Source organism: Mustelus asterias, chromosome 18, assembly GCF_964213995.1.
Source record: "Mustelus asterias chromosome 18, sMusAst1.hap1.1, whole genome shotgun sequence".
In the NCBI taxonomy this organism is placed as follows: domain Eukaryota; kingdom Metazoa; phylum Chordata; class Chondrichthyes; order Carcharhiniformes; family Triakidae; genus Mustelus; species Mustelus asterias.
This window is the reverse complement of record NC_135818.1, coordinates 7,353,004-7,371,598: the sequence shown is the minus strand read 5'-3', so window position 1 is coordinate 7,371,598 and position 18,595 is coordinate 7,353,004. Positions and strand designations below refer to the sequence as shown.

The window sequence follows — 18,595 nt, the reverse complement described above, 5'->3', positions numbered from 1 at the left end:
TGGGCAATAAATGCAGGCTAGCCAGCGACACCCATGTCCTGCAAATAAATAAAACAAAATCAAATATTATAGGTAGCTGTTCGGGATAAACAATGATGGTGTAAGGCAATTGGTGGGGTCTATATGTCCTTTATTGCACATACAAGTGCTCTTTGACATACTTCAAATAATAGGACACGTTGGCCAATATTAAAGCAATAGGAGAGCTAACTGTTCACAGTGTGGTGTAAACAAAAAAGCAAGTGCAGACAAACCTCAAAACATCCAAACTATTTAATTACAGAAAGGAAAAAGCTCTTAACCAGGTCCAATTTGTCACTATACTTTAAAAGTCAAATTCAATTGTTGAAAAACTTCACTGCACAGATCTGTCTTGAACAAACGCTGATCATTTTTAATTGTTTTTTTAAAATCACACTTTTCCAATGTTTGCAAAAATTTCTGCTGCTGCTCGGAAAGCCAGTGGTGCAGGATCAGAGAGTCTGCAGACTTTAAAATACCTAACTGAGTTATAAAAGCTGGGAAAGTCACCTGCTTCTTAAGTTGTCTTTTCTTGAGAAGTATCATCACAAAAATCAAACTACTTTCGTCAGTCGGACATCACCTGTAATTTTTAAAGCAGTTAGTTTTTGTAGTTGTTGGATGCGGTACGTAAAATCAAATAGCCTCTGTCCATCCACCTGGACCCGGAACTGCTGGTGTTCACAAAGGATTTCCATCTGAAATCAAATATTTTGAAAGGTCACATTGTGCAATCACACAACACAGAAAGAGGTTATTGAGAACATCATGCTTGTACTCTCTGTTGGTTATCCAATTCGTCTCACTTGCCTGCTCTTTCCACATAGTCCTTCAAATATTTCCTTTCTAAGTAAGTACTTTAAAAATTACTACTAAATCTGCTTTTCATAGAATCCCTACAGTACAGAAGGAGGCCATTCGGCCCATCTAGTCTGTACCGACCACAATCCCATCCACAATTCCTGTAACCCCTCACAATTACCCTGCTAATCCCCCGACACCAGGGTCAATTTAGCATGGCCAATCAACCTAGCCCGCACATGTTTGGATTGTGGGAGTAAACTGGAGCAACCGGAGGAAACCCACGCAGACAAGGGGAAAAAGTGCATACTCCACACAGACAGTGACCCGAGGCCAAAATTGAACTTGGGTCCTTGGTGCTGTGAGGCAGCAGTGTTAACCACTGTGCCACCATGCAGTCGGTGTCCTTATGTCTGTGTCCTCTGGTTACCGACACTGTTGCCAGTTTCTCCTCATTTACTCTATCAAAACCCTTCATGATTTTGAACACCTCCATTAAATCTTAACATTCTGTACCCCGTGGAGAGTAATCCCAGCTTCGTCAGTCTCACTTTAAAACTGAAGGTCCTCATTCTTGTTATCTTTGTGGGAAATCTCCTCTGGACCCAAAGACTTTGACATCCTTCCTGAAATATGGCGCCCAAAATTGGACACAATACTCCAGCTATGGTTTAACTGATGATTAATAAAGGTCTAGTATAAAGTCTCCGCTTTTGAACTCCACACCTCTATTAATCAAGCCAAGGGTTGTTTTTATTTTATAGAACATAGAACATAGAACATTACAGCGCAGAACAGGCCCTTCGGCCCACGATGTTGCACCGACCAGTTAAAAAAAAAACTGTGACCCTCCAACCTAAACCAATTTCTTTTCGTCCATGAACCTATCTACGGATCTCTTAAACGCCCCCAAACTAGGCGCATTTACTACTGATGCTGGCAGGGCATTCCAATCCCTCACCACCCTCTGGGTAAAGAACCTACCCCTGACATCGGTTCTATAACTACCCCCCCTCAATTTAAAGCCATGCCCCCTCGTGCTGGATTTCTCCATCAGAGGAAAAAGGCTATCACTATCCACCCTATCTAAACCTCTAATCATCTTATATGTTTCAATAAGATCCCCTCTTAGCCGCCGCCTTTCCAGCGAAAACAATCCCAAATCCCTCAGCCTCTCCTCATAGGATCTCCCCTCCATACCAGGCAACATCCTGGTAAACCTCCTCTGCACCCTCTCCAAAGCCTCCACATCCTTCCTGTAATGTGGGGACCAGAACTGCACACAGTACTCCAAGTGCGGCCGCACCAGAGTTGTGTACAGTTGCAACATAACGCTACGACTCCTAAATTCAATCCCCCTACCAATAAACGCCAAGACACCATATGCCTTCTTAACAACCTTATCTACTTGATTCCCAACTTTCAGGGATCTATGCACACATACACCTAGATCCCTCTGCTCCTCCACACTATTCAAAGTCCTCCCGTTAGCCCTATACTCAACACATCTGTTATTCCTACCAAAGTGAATTACCTCACACTTCTCCGCATTAAATTCCATCCGCCACCTCTCGGCCCAACTTTGCAACCTGTCTAAGTCTTCCTGCAAACTACGACACCCTTCCTCACTGTCTACCACACCACCGACTTTGGTGTCATCAGCAAATTTGCTAATCCACCCAACTATACCCTCATCCAGATCATTAATAAATATTACAAACAGCAGTGGCCCCAAAACAGATCCCTGAGGTACACCACTTGTAACCGCACTCCATGATGAATATTTACTATCAACCACCACCCTCTGTTTCCTATCCGCTAGCCAATTCCTGATCCAATTTCCTAGATCACCCCCAATCCCATACATCTGCATTTTCTGCAGAAGCCTACCATGGTGAACCTTATCAAACGCCTTACTAAAATCCATATATACCACGTCCACTGCCTTGCCCCCATCCACCTCCTTGGTCACTTTCTCAAAAAACTCAATAAGGTTAGTAAGGCACGACCTACCTGCCACAAAACCATGCTGACTATCACCTATCAATTCATTACTCTCCAAATAACTATAAATCCTATCCCTTATAATTTTTTCCAACATCTTGCCGACAACAGAAGTGAGACTCACCGGTCTATAATTCCCGGGGAAGTCTCTGTTCCCCTTCTTAAACAATGGGACAACATTCGCTAACCTCCAATCTTCTGGTACTATACCAGAGGCCAACGACGACCTGAAGATCAGAGCCAGAGGCTCTGCAATCACTTCTCTTGCCTCCCAGAGAATCCTTGGATAAATCCCATCCGGACCAGGGGATTTATCTATTTTCAGACCCTCCAGAATATCCTGCACATCCTCCTTATCAACTGTAATACTGTCTATTCTACTCCCTTGCAACCCAGTGTCCTCCTCAGCTATATTCATGTCCCCTTGCGTGAACACCGAAGAGAAATATTGGTTCAATGCTTCACCAATCTCCTCCGGTTCCACACATAACTTCCCTCTGCCATCTATAACTGGCCCTAAACTTGCCCTAACCAACCTTCTGTTCTTGACATACCTATAGAACGCCTTAGGATTCTCTTTAACCCTATCCGCCAAAGTCTTCTCATGTCCCCTTTTAGCCCTTCTAAGCTCGCTCTTCAACTCCCTCTTAGCCAATCTAAAGCTTTCTAGTGCACTACCCGAGTGCTCACGTCTCATCCGAACATAAGCCTCCTTTTTCTTTTTAACCAACAAAGAAACTTTTTTGGTGCACCACGGTTCCCTAGCCCTACCAATTCCTCCTTGCCTGACAGGGACATACCTATCACAGACTCGCAGTAGCTGCTCCTTGAAAAAACTCCACATGTCGGACGTTCCCAGTCCCTGTAATCTCCTAGTCCAACCTATGTTTCCTAATTCTCTCCTAATAGCCTCATAATTACCCTTCCCCCAGCTAAAACCATTGGCCCGAGGTTCATGCCTATCCCTTTCCATCACTAAGGTGAACGTAACCGAATTGTGGTCACTATCACCAAAATGCACACCAACTTCCAAGTCTAGCACCTGGTCTGGCTCATTTCCCAGCACCAGATCCAATATAGCCTCACCTCTAGTTGGCCTGTCTACATACTGAGTCAAAAAACCTTCCTGCACGCTTTGAACAAAAACTGACCCCTCTAACGAGCTAGAGCTATAACAATTCCAGTCAATATTAGTCAAGTTAAAATCCCCCATAACAATTGCCCTATTACTTTCACTCCTAAGCAGGATTGACTCCGCAATCCTTTCCTCAACCTCTCTAGAACTTTTAGGAGGTCTATAAAAGACTCCCAACAGGGTGACCTCTCCTCTCCTATTTCTAATCTCCGCCCATACTACCTCAACAGATAAGTCCTCATCAAACCTCCTCTCTGACACTGTGATACAATCTCTGACCAATAATGCTACCCCTCCCCCTCTTCTACCTCCTTCCCTACTTCGACTAAAACATTTGAACCCCGGGACCTGCAGCATCCATTCCTGCCCCTGCTCTATCCATGTCTCTGAAATAGCCACAACATCGAAGTCCCAGGTACTGATCCACGCTGCAAGTTCACCCACTTTATTGCGAATACTCCTGGCATTGAAGTATACACATTTCAAACCCTGCTCCACCCCACCTCTGCAATGCCGTGCATTGCAGTCCCCATCCATGCATCCCTCACTTTCAGCCCCACTACTCAGGATCCCTCGCCCCCCCCCGAATCAGTTTAAACCTCCCTGCATGGCCTTAGCAAATTTACCCCCCAGGATATTGGTCCCCTTCTGATTAAGGTGTAGACCATCCTTCTCATAGAGGTCACACCTTCCCCAGTACGAGCCCCAATTGCTTAAGTACCTGAACCCCTCCCTCCTGCACCATCCCCTCAGCCATGAATTCAAACCTTCCCTCTCCCTATTCCTCTCTAAACTATCCCGTGGTACAGGCAAGAGTCCAGAGATAACCACTCTGTCAGTCTTGGCCTTTAGTTTCCACCCCAACTCCATAAATCCCTGCCTAATATCCCCTTCCCCTATCCTCCCTATGTCGTGTGTCCCCACATGTACAATAACTTGTGGTTTATCTCCCTCCCCCCTAAGAGTCCTAAATACCCTGTCAGACACATCCCGGACCCCAGCCCCTGGTAGGCAACACACCAACCCTGAGTCCCTACCTTTAGTTCCGATCCTCCTATCTGTCTCCTTAATTGTGGAGTCCCCAATCACAAGGCCCAGTCTTTTACAGCCCCTAACCACCTGAGCTTTCTCACTCGGCTCACCCCCAGAGATCTGCTCTCTATGCTCAGTTGATTCCTCCTCAACTGTAGCCTCCAGCACCGAAAACCTATTATGGAGGGGAACCGCCCCAGGGGATTGTCTTCCTGATTGCTTCTTACCCCTCCTCCTGGCATTGACCCAAGCCTCATTTCTAGGAGTTACTATTTCTCTATAACTCCTATCAACTTCCACCTCCGCCTCCCGAATTATGCGGAGTTCCTCTACCTCCCCCTCCAGCTCCTTTACACGCTCCTCCAGAAGCTGCAATCTAATGCACTTCTTACAACTAAAATCTCCTGAAACACTACTGGATTTCCTCACCACATACATCCCACAGGAGATGCAGCATACTGCCTGAACTGCCATCCCTGAAGCCATTACCAGCAAGAAAAAAAGAAAACAAAAAACTTCCCCACACTTCCCCAACTGTCACTCTCCACTGCAGCCCGAGCAACACAGTTTAAGACCTATCAATCTCTGTCTTAAACAGCTTTCTCAATTTGTCCTGCCAACTTCAAGGATTTGTGTATGTGAGTCCTGCAGGTCATTTTGTTCCCGCACCACCTTTAAAACGGTACCATTTTGTTTATGTTGCCTCTCCTTCCAAGATGTAACTCAACAGTCTTTAGTTCTGGGCATGAGTGCTAATGAACAAATGTTTTGGTTCACTGAGTAAAATCAAAGCAGCAAAATGGTCTGCAATCAATAATGTATATTGTATAAAATCATTGCTATCTGGCATCAAGTCACAAAGTAAAACCTTCACTCTTGTTATCAAAGTATCAGAAACCAAAGCTGGAGTTACAGCTTTCATTGTGCTGACAGCTATTTACAATTGTGTACTGGACAATCATTTAGATGAATGCTTTTCCCTTTCACCACTTTCTGAAAGTGGTTTCATTGTGAGATGCTGGTGGAAGGGCAAAGAAGTGGACTGGAGCATTCGTTCTGACGTTAATGACAGGCTCTGCAAATGTTTGTCCTTGCAAAGGTACTACAAATGACCAGAAAATGAGCTGAATCCGATATGGTGAAGTGTCAGGCGTGGGTGTATTTTTTTGGTGGGGATGAGTCTGAAGATTTGAAACAACTGTAGAATTGTTTTGAATTTGAGCCATTTTATTCATGGGATGTGGGCATAGCTGGCAAGGTCATCATTTGTTGCCATCCCTAATTGTTCCTGAGGTGGTGGTGATGAGCTGCCTTCTTGAACCTCTGCAGTCCATTTGGTGTAGGCACACACAAATGATGTTGGGGATGGAGTTCCAATTTTTTGATCAAGTGACAGGATTATTTTATACTAACCACATGCCTAATGATGTGTAGTTAGCATGGACCAAGCTTCTTAGTATAAAGACTAAGCAGCCATGCTTGATCTCTCTTCGTGCACATTTCTGCCATATCATCCGAGATATTTATATTCAATTATATCCCAAGTACCTCAAACTTCTACAGAGTTACAATAATATAAATATACTTAAATTCACGCAGTACTCAAGTTGCGATCTGATCAATGTCAGCCTCGCCTATTTTTTACTCTTACATGCACTTCATAGAGTCTTACAGTACAGAAAGAGGCCGGTCAGCCCATCGTGCCTGTGCTGGCACTCTGAGACAGTTATCCAATTTGTCCCACTTCCCTGCTCTTTTCCCAAACACAGACTTTCACTCCCATCACTCAGGACTGGATTTGAATCCAGGCCTCAGAGTTTAGGGGCTACTATCTAACCTATAACATCAACCGGAAAAGATCGAAAATTCTCAATCGGGTATGGCCATTTTGTTTTTATCCTCTTTATGAGGGCATTGAGGCAACTTGCACCCACTGTTGTTCTGGCTCCTGAACTCTGCAGAGATGTGACATTCAGCCTGAAGATGTTTCAGCCGCTCACTTGTTGAAGACTCTAAACAAGGGGATCACTGATTTTGAACGTAACTACATTATTAATTATGCACAGAGTTGGTAGAAAGAAAATGTTACAGTTCTTGAGTTAAATTATATTCATGCATTTGCCTAGATACAAACTGATACAATAAAAATTCCACTAATGCTCTCACTAGCTTGAGTTTCTGCTCATTCACTTCAAAGCAATTAGCATATCTACCCTGTCTTGTCTTTCAGGATAGTACATAAAGATGGCGCAAGCTTTATATAGTTTTACCTGACACTCACCTTGAAGTGCTGCAAAGCTGTGAATGGGAAGTAAGGTATGATTTTCTCTTCTTTTCCCCATTTTCCTGAAACTTTGGCATTCCGTACAACTGAGTGATCCCGGAAGTTAATAGTCACTTCGAGGCCTACATCTGCCTCTGGTTCTGAAGGGTTGCTGATGAGACTTAGTACAAAGCTGTTGGATAATCGCAAGTGCAAGCATTAACCACACGTGATCAGGAAAAGAGTCACATTTGAAAGGTTGGTCCTTGTTTTCAAACTTGCTTTTTCCTTATACTCCTGACGTAAGCAGCAAGTTATGTTGGATTACTGGCCCATAATTGGCATCAACTTTCAGCAACCATTAGTCATGCAATTCGACAGCAGGCATTCGACTGTGATATATCAGAACCAAACCTGATCCTGGCCTCACCTGGCAGGTAAAGTTTTGCCTGCTATTGCTGTCAGTGAAAATCCTGAATAAATGTTTCATTAGTTAGGGCCAGTGAGCTAATTATAGCATCTCCTGTAATTAGTCAACCTTGCACAAGGCTAGAACTTGGGATCTTTCTCATCTGTTGTCGTTAGTGTGAGATAAAGGCAGCTGGAAAAGCACACAGTATCAAAGGCTTCATTAATAGGGGAATGGAGTACAAGATCAAGGAGGTTATATTAAATTTGTATAAAACTCTTCTTTGGCCTTAGCTGGAGTATTGAGTCCAGTTCTGGGTGCCATACTTTAGGAAAGATATAAGAGAGTGCAGCAAAAAATTCATGAGAACATTTCCAGGGATTAGGAACTTCAGTTGCATAGATTGGAGAAGTTGGGATTGTTTTCCTCGGAAAAGAGACGATTGGGAGGAGATTTGAGTATTCAAAGTAATACCCAAATGATTTGGGGCGGCACGGTGGCACAGTGTTTTCACTGCTGCCTTGCAGTACCAGGGACCCAGGTACAATTCTGGCCTTGGGTGACTGTCTGTGTGGAGTTTGCACGTTCTCCCCGTGTGTGCGTGGGCTTCCTCCGGATGCTCCGGTTTCCTCTCACAGGCCAAAGATGTGAAGGTTAGGTGGATTAGCCATGCTAAATTGTCCCTTCGTGTCCCAAGATGTGTAGGTAGATTAGCCATAGTAAATGTGTGGTGTTATGGATATAGGGTGGGGGGTGGGCCTGGGTAAGATGCTATTTCAGAGAGTCAGTGCCGACTTGATTGGCCGAATGGATCCCTTCTACACTATAGGGATTCTATGGTTCTATAAGGGTTATATAATGGACGGAGTAGATAGAGATAAACTGTTCCTACTGCTGGAAGGATCAAGAATGAGAGGGCATAGATTCAAGACAATTGGCAAAAAAAGTTATGGAGACATGAGGAGAAACTTTTTCACATTGCGAGTGATGAAGATCTGGAATGTGCTGCCCAAGAGTATGGGAAAGGCAGGTTCCATTGAAACATTCAAGAGGGAAATGGATTATCTGAAAAGGAAAGATACGCAGGGTTAGTGGGGAGAAGGCAGGGGTGAATGACGCTGGATGTGTTGCTCATTTGGAAAGCTAGCAGAGACAAGATGGGTCGAATGATCTCTTTCTGTGTAACAATTCTGCGATCTGCTAAAACCAAAAGTGGCTTGTTTCTGTGATTCTCTGGAATCATGAGCTGGATATTGATGTATGCTAATATAGCGTAACTTTAACATCAAGTTGGATGAAAATTTTAATTTGAAAGTAACCGTAGAATGATGCAGCACAGGAGAGGGTTATTCAGCCCCCATCATGCCTATGCTAGCTCTTAACAAGTTATTTTCCCTACAAGTTTTTACCAATTCCTTTTTGAAAGTTCTGCTTCCACCTGTTGAGACAGTGCATTCTGGATCAAAATAATTCTCTACATAAATATTTCCCTTATGTCACCAATGGTTCTTTTGCAAATCATCTTAAATATTTGTCCTTTGATTACCAACTCTCCTGTTTCTGGAAACAGTTCCTATCAAATCTATTCATGATTCTTAGCATCCCTATCTAATCTCTTCTTAACTTTCTCTGCTCTAAGGAGAAGAACCACAGCCTCTTTAGTTATTCTCATTCTCATCAATCTTTTCTGAACCCTCTCCATCCTTCCAACTGTGTAATGCCCGGAACAGAACACAATATTCCAGCTGAGGCCCAACCAATGCTTGATGAAGCTTCATTCAGCCTTGTGTACTCTACAAATAGGTACACAATAGATTTCTTTGACTTCCACTGCGTCAGTAGCAACAATAACCTACATTTAAATAGCATCCTTTTAAACGTAGATTAAAATTTGCTCAGGTATTTCAGAGAAGATCATAAGACATTGGAGCAGAATTAGGCCATTCGGCCCATCGAGTCTGCTCCGCCATTCAATCATGGCTGATATTTTTCTCATTCCCATTCTCCTGCCTTTTCCCCATAACCCTTGGTCCCCTTATCAATCAAGAACCTATCAATCTCTGTCTTAAAGACACTCAGTGACCCGGCCTCCACAGCCTTCTGCGGCAGGAAAGGAGAATGAAGTGCAGAAGGAACTAAACTGTTGAGAGTGAAGAGACATGAACAAAAGCTTGATTGAAGAGAGAGGTTCTCAGGAAACATTTGGAGAAGTAAACAGATTAAGAATGTTGGATTAAATGCTGAAGTGTAGGGAGTGTAGGTTAGTCAAGTCAGAAAAATGACAAGTTGTTCCTGGTACAGGACATGGTATGGGCACGCTCCCTATTTTTGTTGCTCCCTTTTTTGTGCTCTATAGGTAGCTACCATTGGAAGCTTAGTGCTGTGCAGATGGGAGTCATAGAATCCCTATAGTGCAGAAAGAGGCCATTCGGCCCATCAAACCTGCACAGAACAACAATCCCACCTAGCCCCTATCCCCGTAACCCCATGTATTTATTCTCTAGTCCCCCTGACGCTAAGGAGCAATTTAGCATGGCCAATCAATCTAACCTGCACATTTTTGGAGTGTGGGAGGAAACCAAAGCACCCAGAGGAAACCCACGTAGGCACGGGGAGAACATGCAAACTTCACACAGTCACCTGAGCCCAGAATTGAACTCTGGTACTGTGAGGCAGCAGTGCTAACCACTGTGCCACTGTCCCGCCCCAGAAGATCTATGATTTTAACCACAATCATTGGTAAGATTTATAAGATGCAGGTCTACAAATCTCACCTGAAAATGATGAAGTCGAGACAATGAAGGAGGGGAGATTTCAATATTAGTTTGACCCTCTGACATGGACAATGATCTTAGGTGGTTTTCTTTCAGGCAAAAAAAGTACACTCATCTCAAAATTTATACTGAATACCAAAACTTAATTCACATCCAGTACATAGAAATAAACTTGTTTTCACATGCTCACAATACCCAAAGGTACTTTAGAACTAATGGAATCACTTTTATGCTGGCAAACAGCCAATTCGCACAGTGCAAGATCACACAAGCAGAAATTAGATAAATGACCGCCTAATCTGTTTTTGTTATTATTAGCCAATAAATATTGGCCAGGAAACTGGAATGTCTCCCCTGTTCTTTTACATTCATCTCAACTGGTTGACAGGATCTTAAGTTACCCTCATGTGTATCTACTCCAGAAGTAGAAAGGGAATACTTAACTTTTATAATCCACTCCCCGAATAGTTACACTGAACATTCAGAAACTCTTTGATTATTGTAACTCCAAAAGGATGTAGTTCCAGCTGAAAAAGTAAGAAATTACTGGGTCCGGGTGACCTAACCTTTTAAAAAATCATGTAGAATTGGAATGAGGGGAGGTGTTTGAACAGAAAAGGAACCGTGAGGTTGATGCTCAAGGGAGTTGGCAGGAGTCTTCATTACAATCAAACGTAGTGCTCCAAAAGGGAAGGATTGCTACATGCTGGAATAATTAGCACCATGTTATCACAACATAATCCCACTTTGTTGAATCATTCAATGTCTATTTTTAGATGAGGAGCCACATAACTGTCTCTTCACTGCTTTTTTATTTCAGAAATTGCAGCATCTTGAGACCGGGTCAATTAATTGTTAATATTTGGACGTTTCAACTGAATAAAGTACAATGCTCCAAAATTGACTCAATGTACGATGGATTCTTCTCCATTCACCTGCATAAGTGCAGTTCCAACAATACTTCGAAAGATCACACTGTTCATGACAAAGCAGCCATTTGATTGGCACCCGATCTACGACTGTCAACAGTCACTGCCTCCACCACTGATGCGCAGTGGCAGCCGTGTGTACAATCCACAAGGGCACTGCAACAACTCACCAAGGCTCCTTCGAAAGCACCTCCCATGACCTCCCACCTACAAGTACAAGAGCAGCAGACATATGGGAACATCACCACCTTTAAGCTCCCCCTCAAGTCACACACCATCCTGACTTGAACCCATATTACCATTCCTTCACTGTTGTGGGGTCAAAATCCTGGAACTCCCTCCCAAACAGCATGATAGATGTACCAACACCACATGGACTGCAGCAGTTCAAGAAGGCAGCTAATCAAATCCTTCTCAAGGGGAACTGACGACAGGCAATGAATTCTGATCTTTCTGGTATAGGTTATAGATCGGTTGGAGACTTGGGCAGAGAGATGGCAGATGGAGTTTAATCTGGACAAATGTGAGGTAATGCATTTTGGAAGGTCTAATACAGATAGGAAATATACAATAAATGGCAGAACCCTTAAGAGTTGATAGGCAGAGGGATCTGGGTGTACAGGTACACAGGTCACTGAAAATGGCAACTCAGGTGGAAAAGGTAGTCAAGAAGGCATAAGGCATGTTTGCCTTCATCAGCCGCGGCATTGAGTTTAAAAATTGGCAAGTCATGTTGCAGCTTTATAGAACCTTAGTTAGGCCGCACTTGGAACATAGTGTTCAATTCTGGTCGCCACACTACCAGAAGGATGTGGAGGCTTTGGAGAGGGTACAGAAAAGATTTACCAGGATGTTGCCTGGAATGGAGGGCATTAGCTTTGAGGAGAGGTTGGAGAAACTTGGTTTGTTCTCACTGGAACGATGGAGGTTGAGGGGTGACCTGATAGAATTCTACAAGATTATGAGCGGCATGGACAAAGTAGTCAGAAGCTTTTGCCCAGGGTAGAAGAGTCAATTACTAGAGGGCATAGATTTAAGGTGCGAGGGGCAAGGTTTAAAGGAGATGTACAAGGCAAATTTTTTACACAGAGGGTGGTGGGTGCCTGGAATTCGCTGCTGGGGGAGGAGGTGGAAGCAGATACGATATTGACTTTTAAGGGGCGTCTGGACAAACACATGAATAGGATGGGAATAGAGGGATATGGTCCCTGGAAGGGTAGGGAGTTTTAGTTCAGTCAGGCAGCATGGTCGATGCAGGCTTGGAGGGCTGAAAGGCCTGTTCCTATGCTGTAATTTTCTTTGTTCTTTGGTGACACTCACATCCCAAGAATAAATTCATAAAAAGGATGTTTAGGAAAATTCTGCTTTACTTCAAAACCTTTAACTGATCTCAGCTGGCCCTATGCTAATGTTTGCTCTGCGTTCTTTTAATTACTTTAAAACATTGCTATGGTCCACCCCCTGCCTGAAGATTATATTCTTTTATAGAAAGTGACTACTTAAATAATTTTCTGCAGAAGGGTATTGTCATAAAGATGCAACACTCAAGTTCATAATAAGAGATGATTTTGTCCTGCAGTTTTCCAACTCTTTTTCATATTGTGATGTTTGATTGTTGGTAACATAAATGGGTCTATGTAGCAAATTCTTCATTGGCACAGTGTGTTGATATATCCTGGAATTTGAGAGTTTGTACATGATTTCCACAGTAATGAGGTCCTAACCATGGCAAGGGCGGCACGGTGGCACAGTGGTTAGCACTGCTGCCTCACAGTGCCAGAGACCCGTGTTCGATTCGTGGCTTGGGTCACTGTCTGTGTAGACTCTGCATGTTCTCCCTGTATCTGCGTGGGCTTCCTCCGGGTGCTCCGGTTTCCTCCCAGAGTCCAAAGATGTGCGGGTTAGGTGGATTGGCCATGCTCAATTGCCCCTTAGTGTCAGGGTGATTATGGGTATAGGACCTAGGTGGGATTGTGGTCGGTCAGGCTCGATGGGCTCAATGGCCTCCTTCTGCACTGTAGGATTCTATGATTCTAAGGCTGCCAGAATTCTATGGAAAATGGGATATATCTTTAACTCTGCTGCTCATACACGTCCTTACTGGTGGCACAGGGAGCAGGTTACATGTTCTGCATTGGGAGTTGACTAAAAAGCAAGGCATAAGGATATGGATACTACACTCCAGTGCAAAGAGTTGTCCAAAACTGAGTGTTGTGGATTGGTACATTCCAAGTCAGGGACTACGTGCTGAGGGATGCACTAAAACATGGAGCAGCCGCCAAAAAGGCTCAATGCGGAAAGGCCATTGTCTTAAGGCCTTTCGCCTTGGTGCACCAAGAGGCTGGTAAATTTGTAGAACCTTTCACACTGCATGTTTGACATGGACTGTATATTGTAAATATCAGTGTAGTGCAACTGTATTCAGGCATCTGTGTGCAACATGCTACATGGAGAGAGCTGTGCCCATAATTCTATCTTTTACTTTCATCCTATGCTTTTCAAACTATATTCTGTAACACTACATTCTGCACCCTCTCCTTTCCTTCTCTACGAACGGTATGCTTTGTCGGTATAGCACGCAAGAAACAATACTTTTCACTGTATGCTAATACATGTGACAATAATAAATCAAATCAAATCAAAGTTGAGTATTACTGCACTTTCCGTAATGTCCAATTTGAAATTCTCTGGAATGTACTTTTAGATATTTTAGGAATAAATTATACTTTTTTGGGAAAAAAAAGTTTCTTTCTCTCCTATCAACTGTTTAAAATGTTTCAATTAGATTCCTATCACCTTTTAATCTTCTATACTCAGGGGTATACAATCTTACTCTATGGATTTATAAGGAAGTTTTAAAAGTCTTCTACTTGGGAACTGCTGCACAATTTTTAAAAAATAGTGTTTGTTGCTGTTTTGGGTGGAAAAGTGTTCATTACTGAACTCACTCATTCGGAGATGGAAGGACTGAGGATTGGGCAGAAAATGTTGAGACATTAGAGTTGCAGCCCAACATAACAGGTGGTTTGTTTCTTCTTCTGTTATGAAGACATTGGCTTCGGGACACCACCTGTCTTGGAGCCAGAAATAAGTTTCTAAAACTCATTTAATTTTCTTAATGAAGTTGGTGGGAAACACTCCCCCACTGGCTCAAAATGTATTTTTTTTAATTCAGTGACCAGCCAGCTAAAACAAAAACAGAAATCCTCAACTATGCGGAGTTCGCCAAATTCAGCAAGGTCAGTGTTAATGCCACCATAATTAGCCTCTATAGTAATAAGAATAAGCCAGGGCTCTCACTATTGAACACTATTATGTTACTGCCTGCTGGAAAACCATGTATTAGCTATCAGATGGGGATAGGATTCACTCTGGCTCTGTTGACCATTTATGACAATGAAGATATACAAACAAAGGCTACTTGAACACTGTACTAAGAGGTTACCCAGGGAATCATGTCACAGCAAAGGGACAAAGAGGTATTGGTTGTAGTCTGGTCAGTTATTTTTAAAAGGAATGTTTTGAGAAAAAATTCATGGAAAGTGATAAATTGCCTTAACTTAATTTTTCAGTTCTATATCTTTCCCCAAATCTGCAGTTTCAGGTACTGGAACAGCAAAGTAATACATCAAAAAGTATTGCTCTTTCTTTCTCATCAAGAGATCCAAAATTGCAAACGACCTACATAGAGATTTATAGGTCTTTGCTTATCTTCTTTACGCTGCCAATATTATTTTTTTCATTCAGTGTAAATCAGTCGGGTAATGGCCATTATCTTGTATAAGACTGACAAGACAAAGGCTGGAATTTTACCGCCTTGCCCGGGACGAGGCTCACAGAACGGAATTCTTGGTTGGCCTCAGGTGGGATTTTACAAGCCTCGCCCAAGCGAGGTCGTAAAATCCCACCCAAAGTGTGCATTTGTTATGCATGATACAGAAAAGGCTCAAGAATTAATGTAGCTGTTTTCTGTAATGTGTTGGCATATTTAATCTATGGTTGGTGAGAACTTGTGCTGCTACTGTTGCAAAACAGCATAATTGTAGATGAGGAGAAATATAGGATTCATATATTTTTGACCAAAGATGAATCACCAGTACATAAATAGTTGGTGATTAAGCCTTGGGAATGTTGTGCTTTCTTGCTATGACCTATCGTCTTCCCCAGAGCCATGAGAAAGTAAACTGTGGCATGTTTACTAAAGAATGGGGAATGCTCATTCTTCCTGTGCCAAGAACTCTAATCTCACATGTGAACACTGTTCTCCTCTTAGATTTTCTTTGAATTTTTTGTTGCCTATTCTTTATGGTCCAATCTAATGACCTTTGTTGAAAACACATGTATGTAGATGTCTGATGACAATTGGACTAGATCCTCAGCATCTGATATCTTCTCCTTCTCTATCCTAACTAATCGTACTAGCCCTACTCACCATTGCTTCTCATATCTTTTGCCACTTCAGCTCTCCTTTTCCTACCGGACTGGTTCAGAGTCTCTCTCTGCCTCAATCTAAGAATCCTGTCTTGTTCACCGACCTTTTTCTCCAGTGGCCTCATTCCCATCCCCAAAGCTAATTCCTCTGAAGCTAATCTCATCAAGGTCCATCCAACAAACCTTCAACAACCTTTCCTCTCCACATCACCCACTGAACTGTATGCAATTTTGAGGACAAGGCTCTCCTCACCCAAGGCCCAATCTTGCAGAACATATGAACAGGAATAGGTCAGTTGGCCCTTCATTTCTGCTTTGCCAGCCAATGAGATCTGTGATCTAATTGACAGCTGATCTGTGATCTAATTTTGTAGACCCTCCATTGCCCCATATCCCTTAATACTTTCGTTAACATTCATCTTATTCATCTTAACATTCATCATTGGGCAGCACGGTGGCACAGTGGTTAACAATGCTGCCTCACAGCACCAGGGACCCGGGTTCAATTTCCGGCTTGGGTCACTGTCTGTGTGGAGTTTGCACATTCTCCCCATGTCTGCGTGGGTTTCCTCCGGGTGCTCTGGTTTCCTCCCACAGTCCAAAGATGTGCAGGTTAGGCGCATTGGCCGTGCTAAATTCTCTCTCAGTGTACCCAAACAGGCGCCGGAGTGTGGCGACTCGGAGATTTTCACAGTAACTTCATTACAGTGTGAATGTAAGCCTACTTGTGACTAATAAATAAACTTTACTTTAATTTTAAAATCAACAATTATTCAAACATAAACTGCTATGTGCAGAAGCAAGATCTAAAACTGTACTACCCTTTCTTTGTATAAGTGTTCCTAATTTCGCTCCTGAATAGGTTGGTTCTAATCTTTGAGACTATGAACCCTTAGACTCCTCAATCAGCAGAATTAGTTTTTCTGTCTGCTCCATCCAGCAGAGACCCTGGTTCAACTCCGGCCTCAGGTGGAGTTTTCACGTTCTCCCCGTGTCTGCTTTGGTTTCCTCCCACAGTCTAGTGGATTAGGTGATTGGCCATGGTAAATTGCCCTTAGTGTCAGGGGGATTAGCAGGGTAAAAACATGGGATTATGGGGATAAGGCCTGGGTGGGATTGTTGTCGGTGCAGGCTCGATGGGCTGAATGGTCTTCTTCCTCACTGTAGGGATTTTATGATTCTATCAGTTCCCTTAATATCTTAAACTTGGATTTAAAATATCCTCCGAACCGTAAATTCCAGGGAATAAATACATAGGTTGTGTAATTTTTCCTCATAATTTAACCTTTGGAGTCCAGGTGTTATTTGGTAAATATATGCTGCACTCCCTCCAAGGCCAATATGTCCTTTCTAAAGTGTGGTGCCGAGACCTGCACACAGTACTCCAGGTGTGGTATAACCATGGCTTTGTGTAGCTGAAGCAGACTTCTACCCCCTTGTATTCTTGTCCTCCAGATATGAAGGTCAACATCCCATTAGACTTTTTGACATTTTTTTCTACCTGTTATGACATTTCAGTTTGTTCATAGAATGTCCAAGTCTCTCTGGGCCTCCTCTGTTTTTAGCTTTTCACTATTTAGAAATTGCACTAAATCCATTCTCTTTAGGTCCAAAGTGGATAAACTCACAATTGCTCATACCGAAGTCCCTTTGCCACAATTTTACTCATTCACTAAATCTTTCAGTATCATGTAATTCTACACTTCAACCCATAGTGCTTACAATACCATCTATCTAGAAGATGTAAATATGTGGCCCTATCATCATCATTGTTGACTACATGGCGAACAATTCTGGTTCCAACTTGGATGCCAGTGGGACACAATTAGTCACACCCTGACAATTATCCCACCTTTGTTTCCAGCCATTGAGCCGTTTTCATAACTATGTCAATAATTTGACTTTAATTCCATAAGTTTCAACTTTAGGTTAGATTTTTTCAGAAGGACATTTTCAAATAGCTTTTGGGAGTCCATTTAAATTACACACATAAACATTACCCCTTCCACTAATTTAGTCATGTCTTCTTTTTTAAAAAGTTCAATGAAGTGCATGAAAGATACAAAAATCTACCAACCAACTCAAATACAGCTTCTTCCCTGCTGCCATTTTGAATGGACCTCCATATGCTAAGTTGATCTTTCTCTATACCCTAGCTATGACCGTAACAGAGGGGCAGCACGGTAGCACAATGGTTAGCACTGCTGCTTCACAGCTCCAGGGTCCCGGGTTCGATTCCCGGCTTGGGTCACTGTCTGTGTGGAGTTTGCACATTCTCCTCGTGTCTGCGTGGGTTTCCTCCGGGTGCTCCGGTTTCCTCCCACAATCCAAAGATGTGCGGGTTAGGTTGATTGGCCAGGTTAAAAAAAAAAATTACCCCTTAGAGTCCTGGGATGTGTAGGTTAGAGGGATTAGCGGGTAAAATATGTGGGGGTAGGGCCTGGGTGGGATTGTGGTCGGTGCAGACTCGATGGGCCGAATGGCCTCCTTCTGCACTGTAGGGTTTCTATGATTCTATGATACTACACTCTGCACACTCTCCTTTCCTACTCCCCTATGTACTCCATGAACAGTATGCTTTGTCTGTTTGGCACAAAAGAAATGATACTTTTCATTGCATACTAATGCATCTGACAATAATAAATCAAATCAAAAATCAGGCCTGGTCTATCTTTGATAAATTCATACTGGCTGTCTGATCGGTTTAAAATGTTCAAGATGCCCAGCCATTCTATCCTTAATTTTTCATCTGTTATCAGGAAAATAATATTGGGTCTATAATTCCCTGGTTTCCCC

The 18,595-nt window shown here is 42.9% G+C and overlaps 1 protein-coding gene across 1 annotated transcript in view; it reads right to left on the bottom strand.

The window, feature by feature from the left end:
• Positions 1 to 258: 258 nt before the first annotated feature.
• LOC144506934 (galectin-related protein A) overlaps positions 259 to 18,595 on the bottom strand; it is a 21,564-nt gene continuing 3,227 nt past the window's right edge. The window contains exons 3-4 of the mRNA XM_078233335.1: positions 7,275 to 7,449; positions 259 to 719 (exon numbers count right to left, since the gene is read on the bottom strand). Coding sequence (XP_078089461.1) covers positions 576 to 719; positions 7,275 to 7,449 — 319 coding nt within the window. The 3' untranslated portion in view covers positions 259 to 575. The remainder of the gene's footprint in view (positions 720 to 7,274; positions 7,450 to 18,595) is intronic.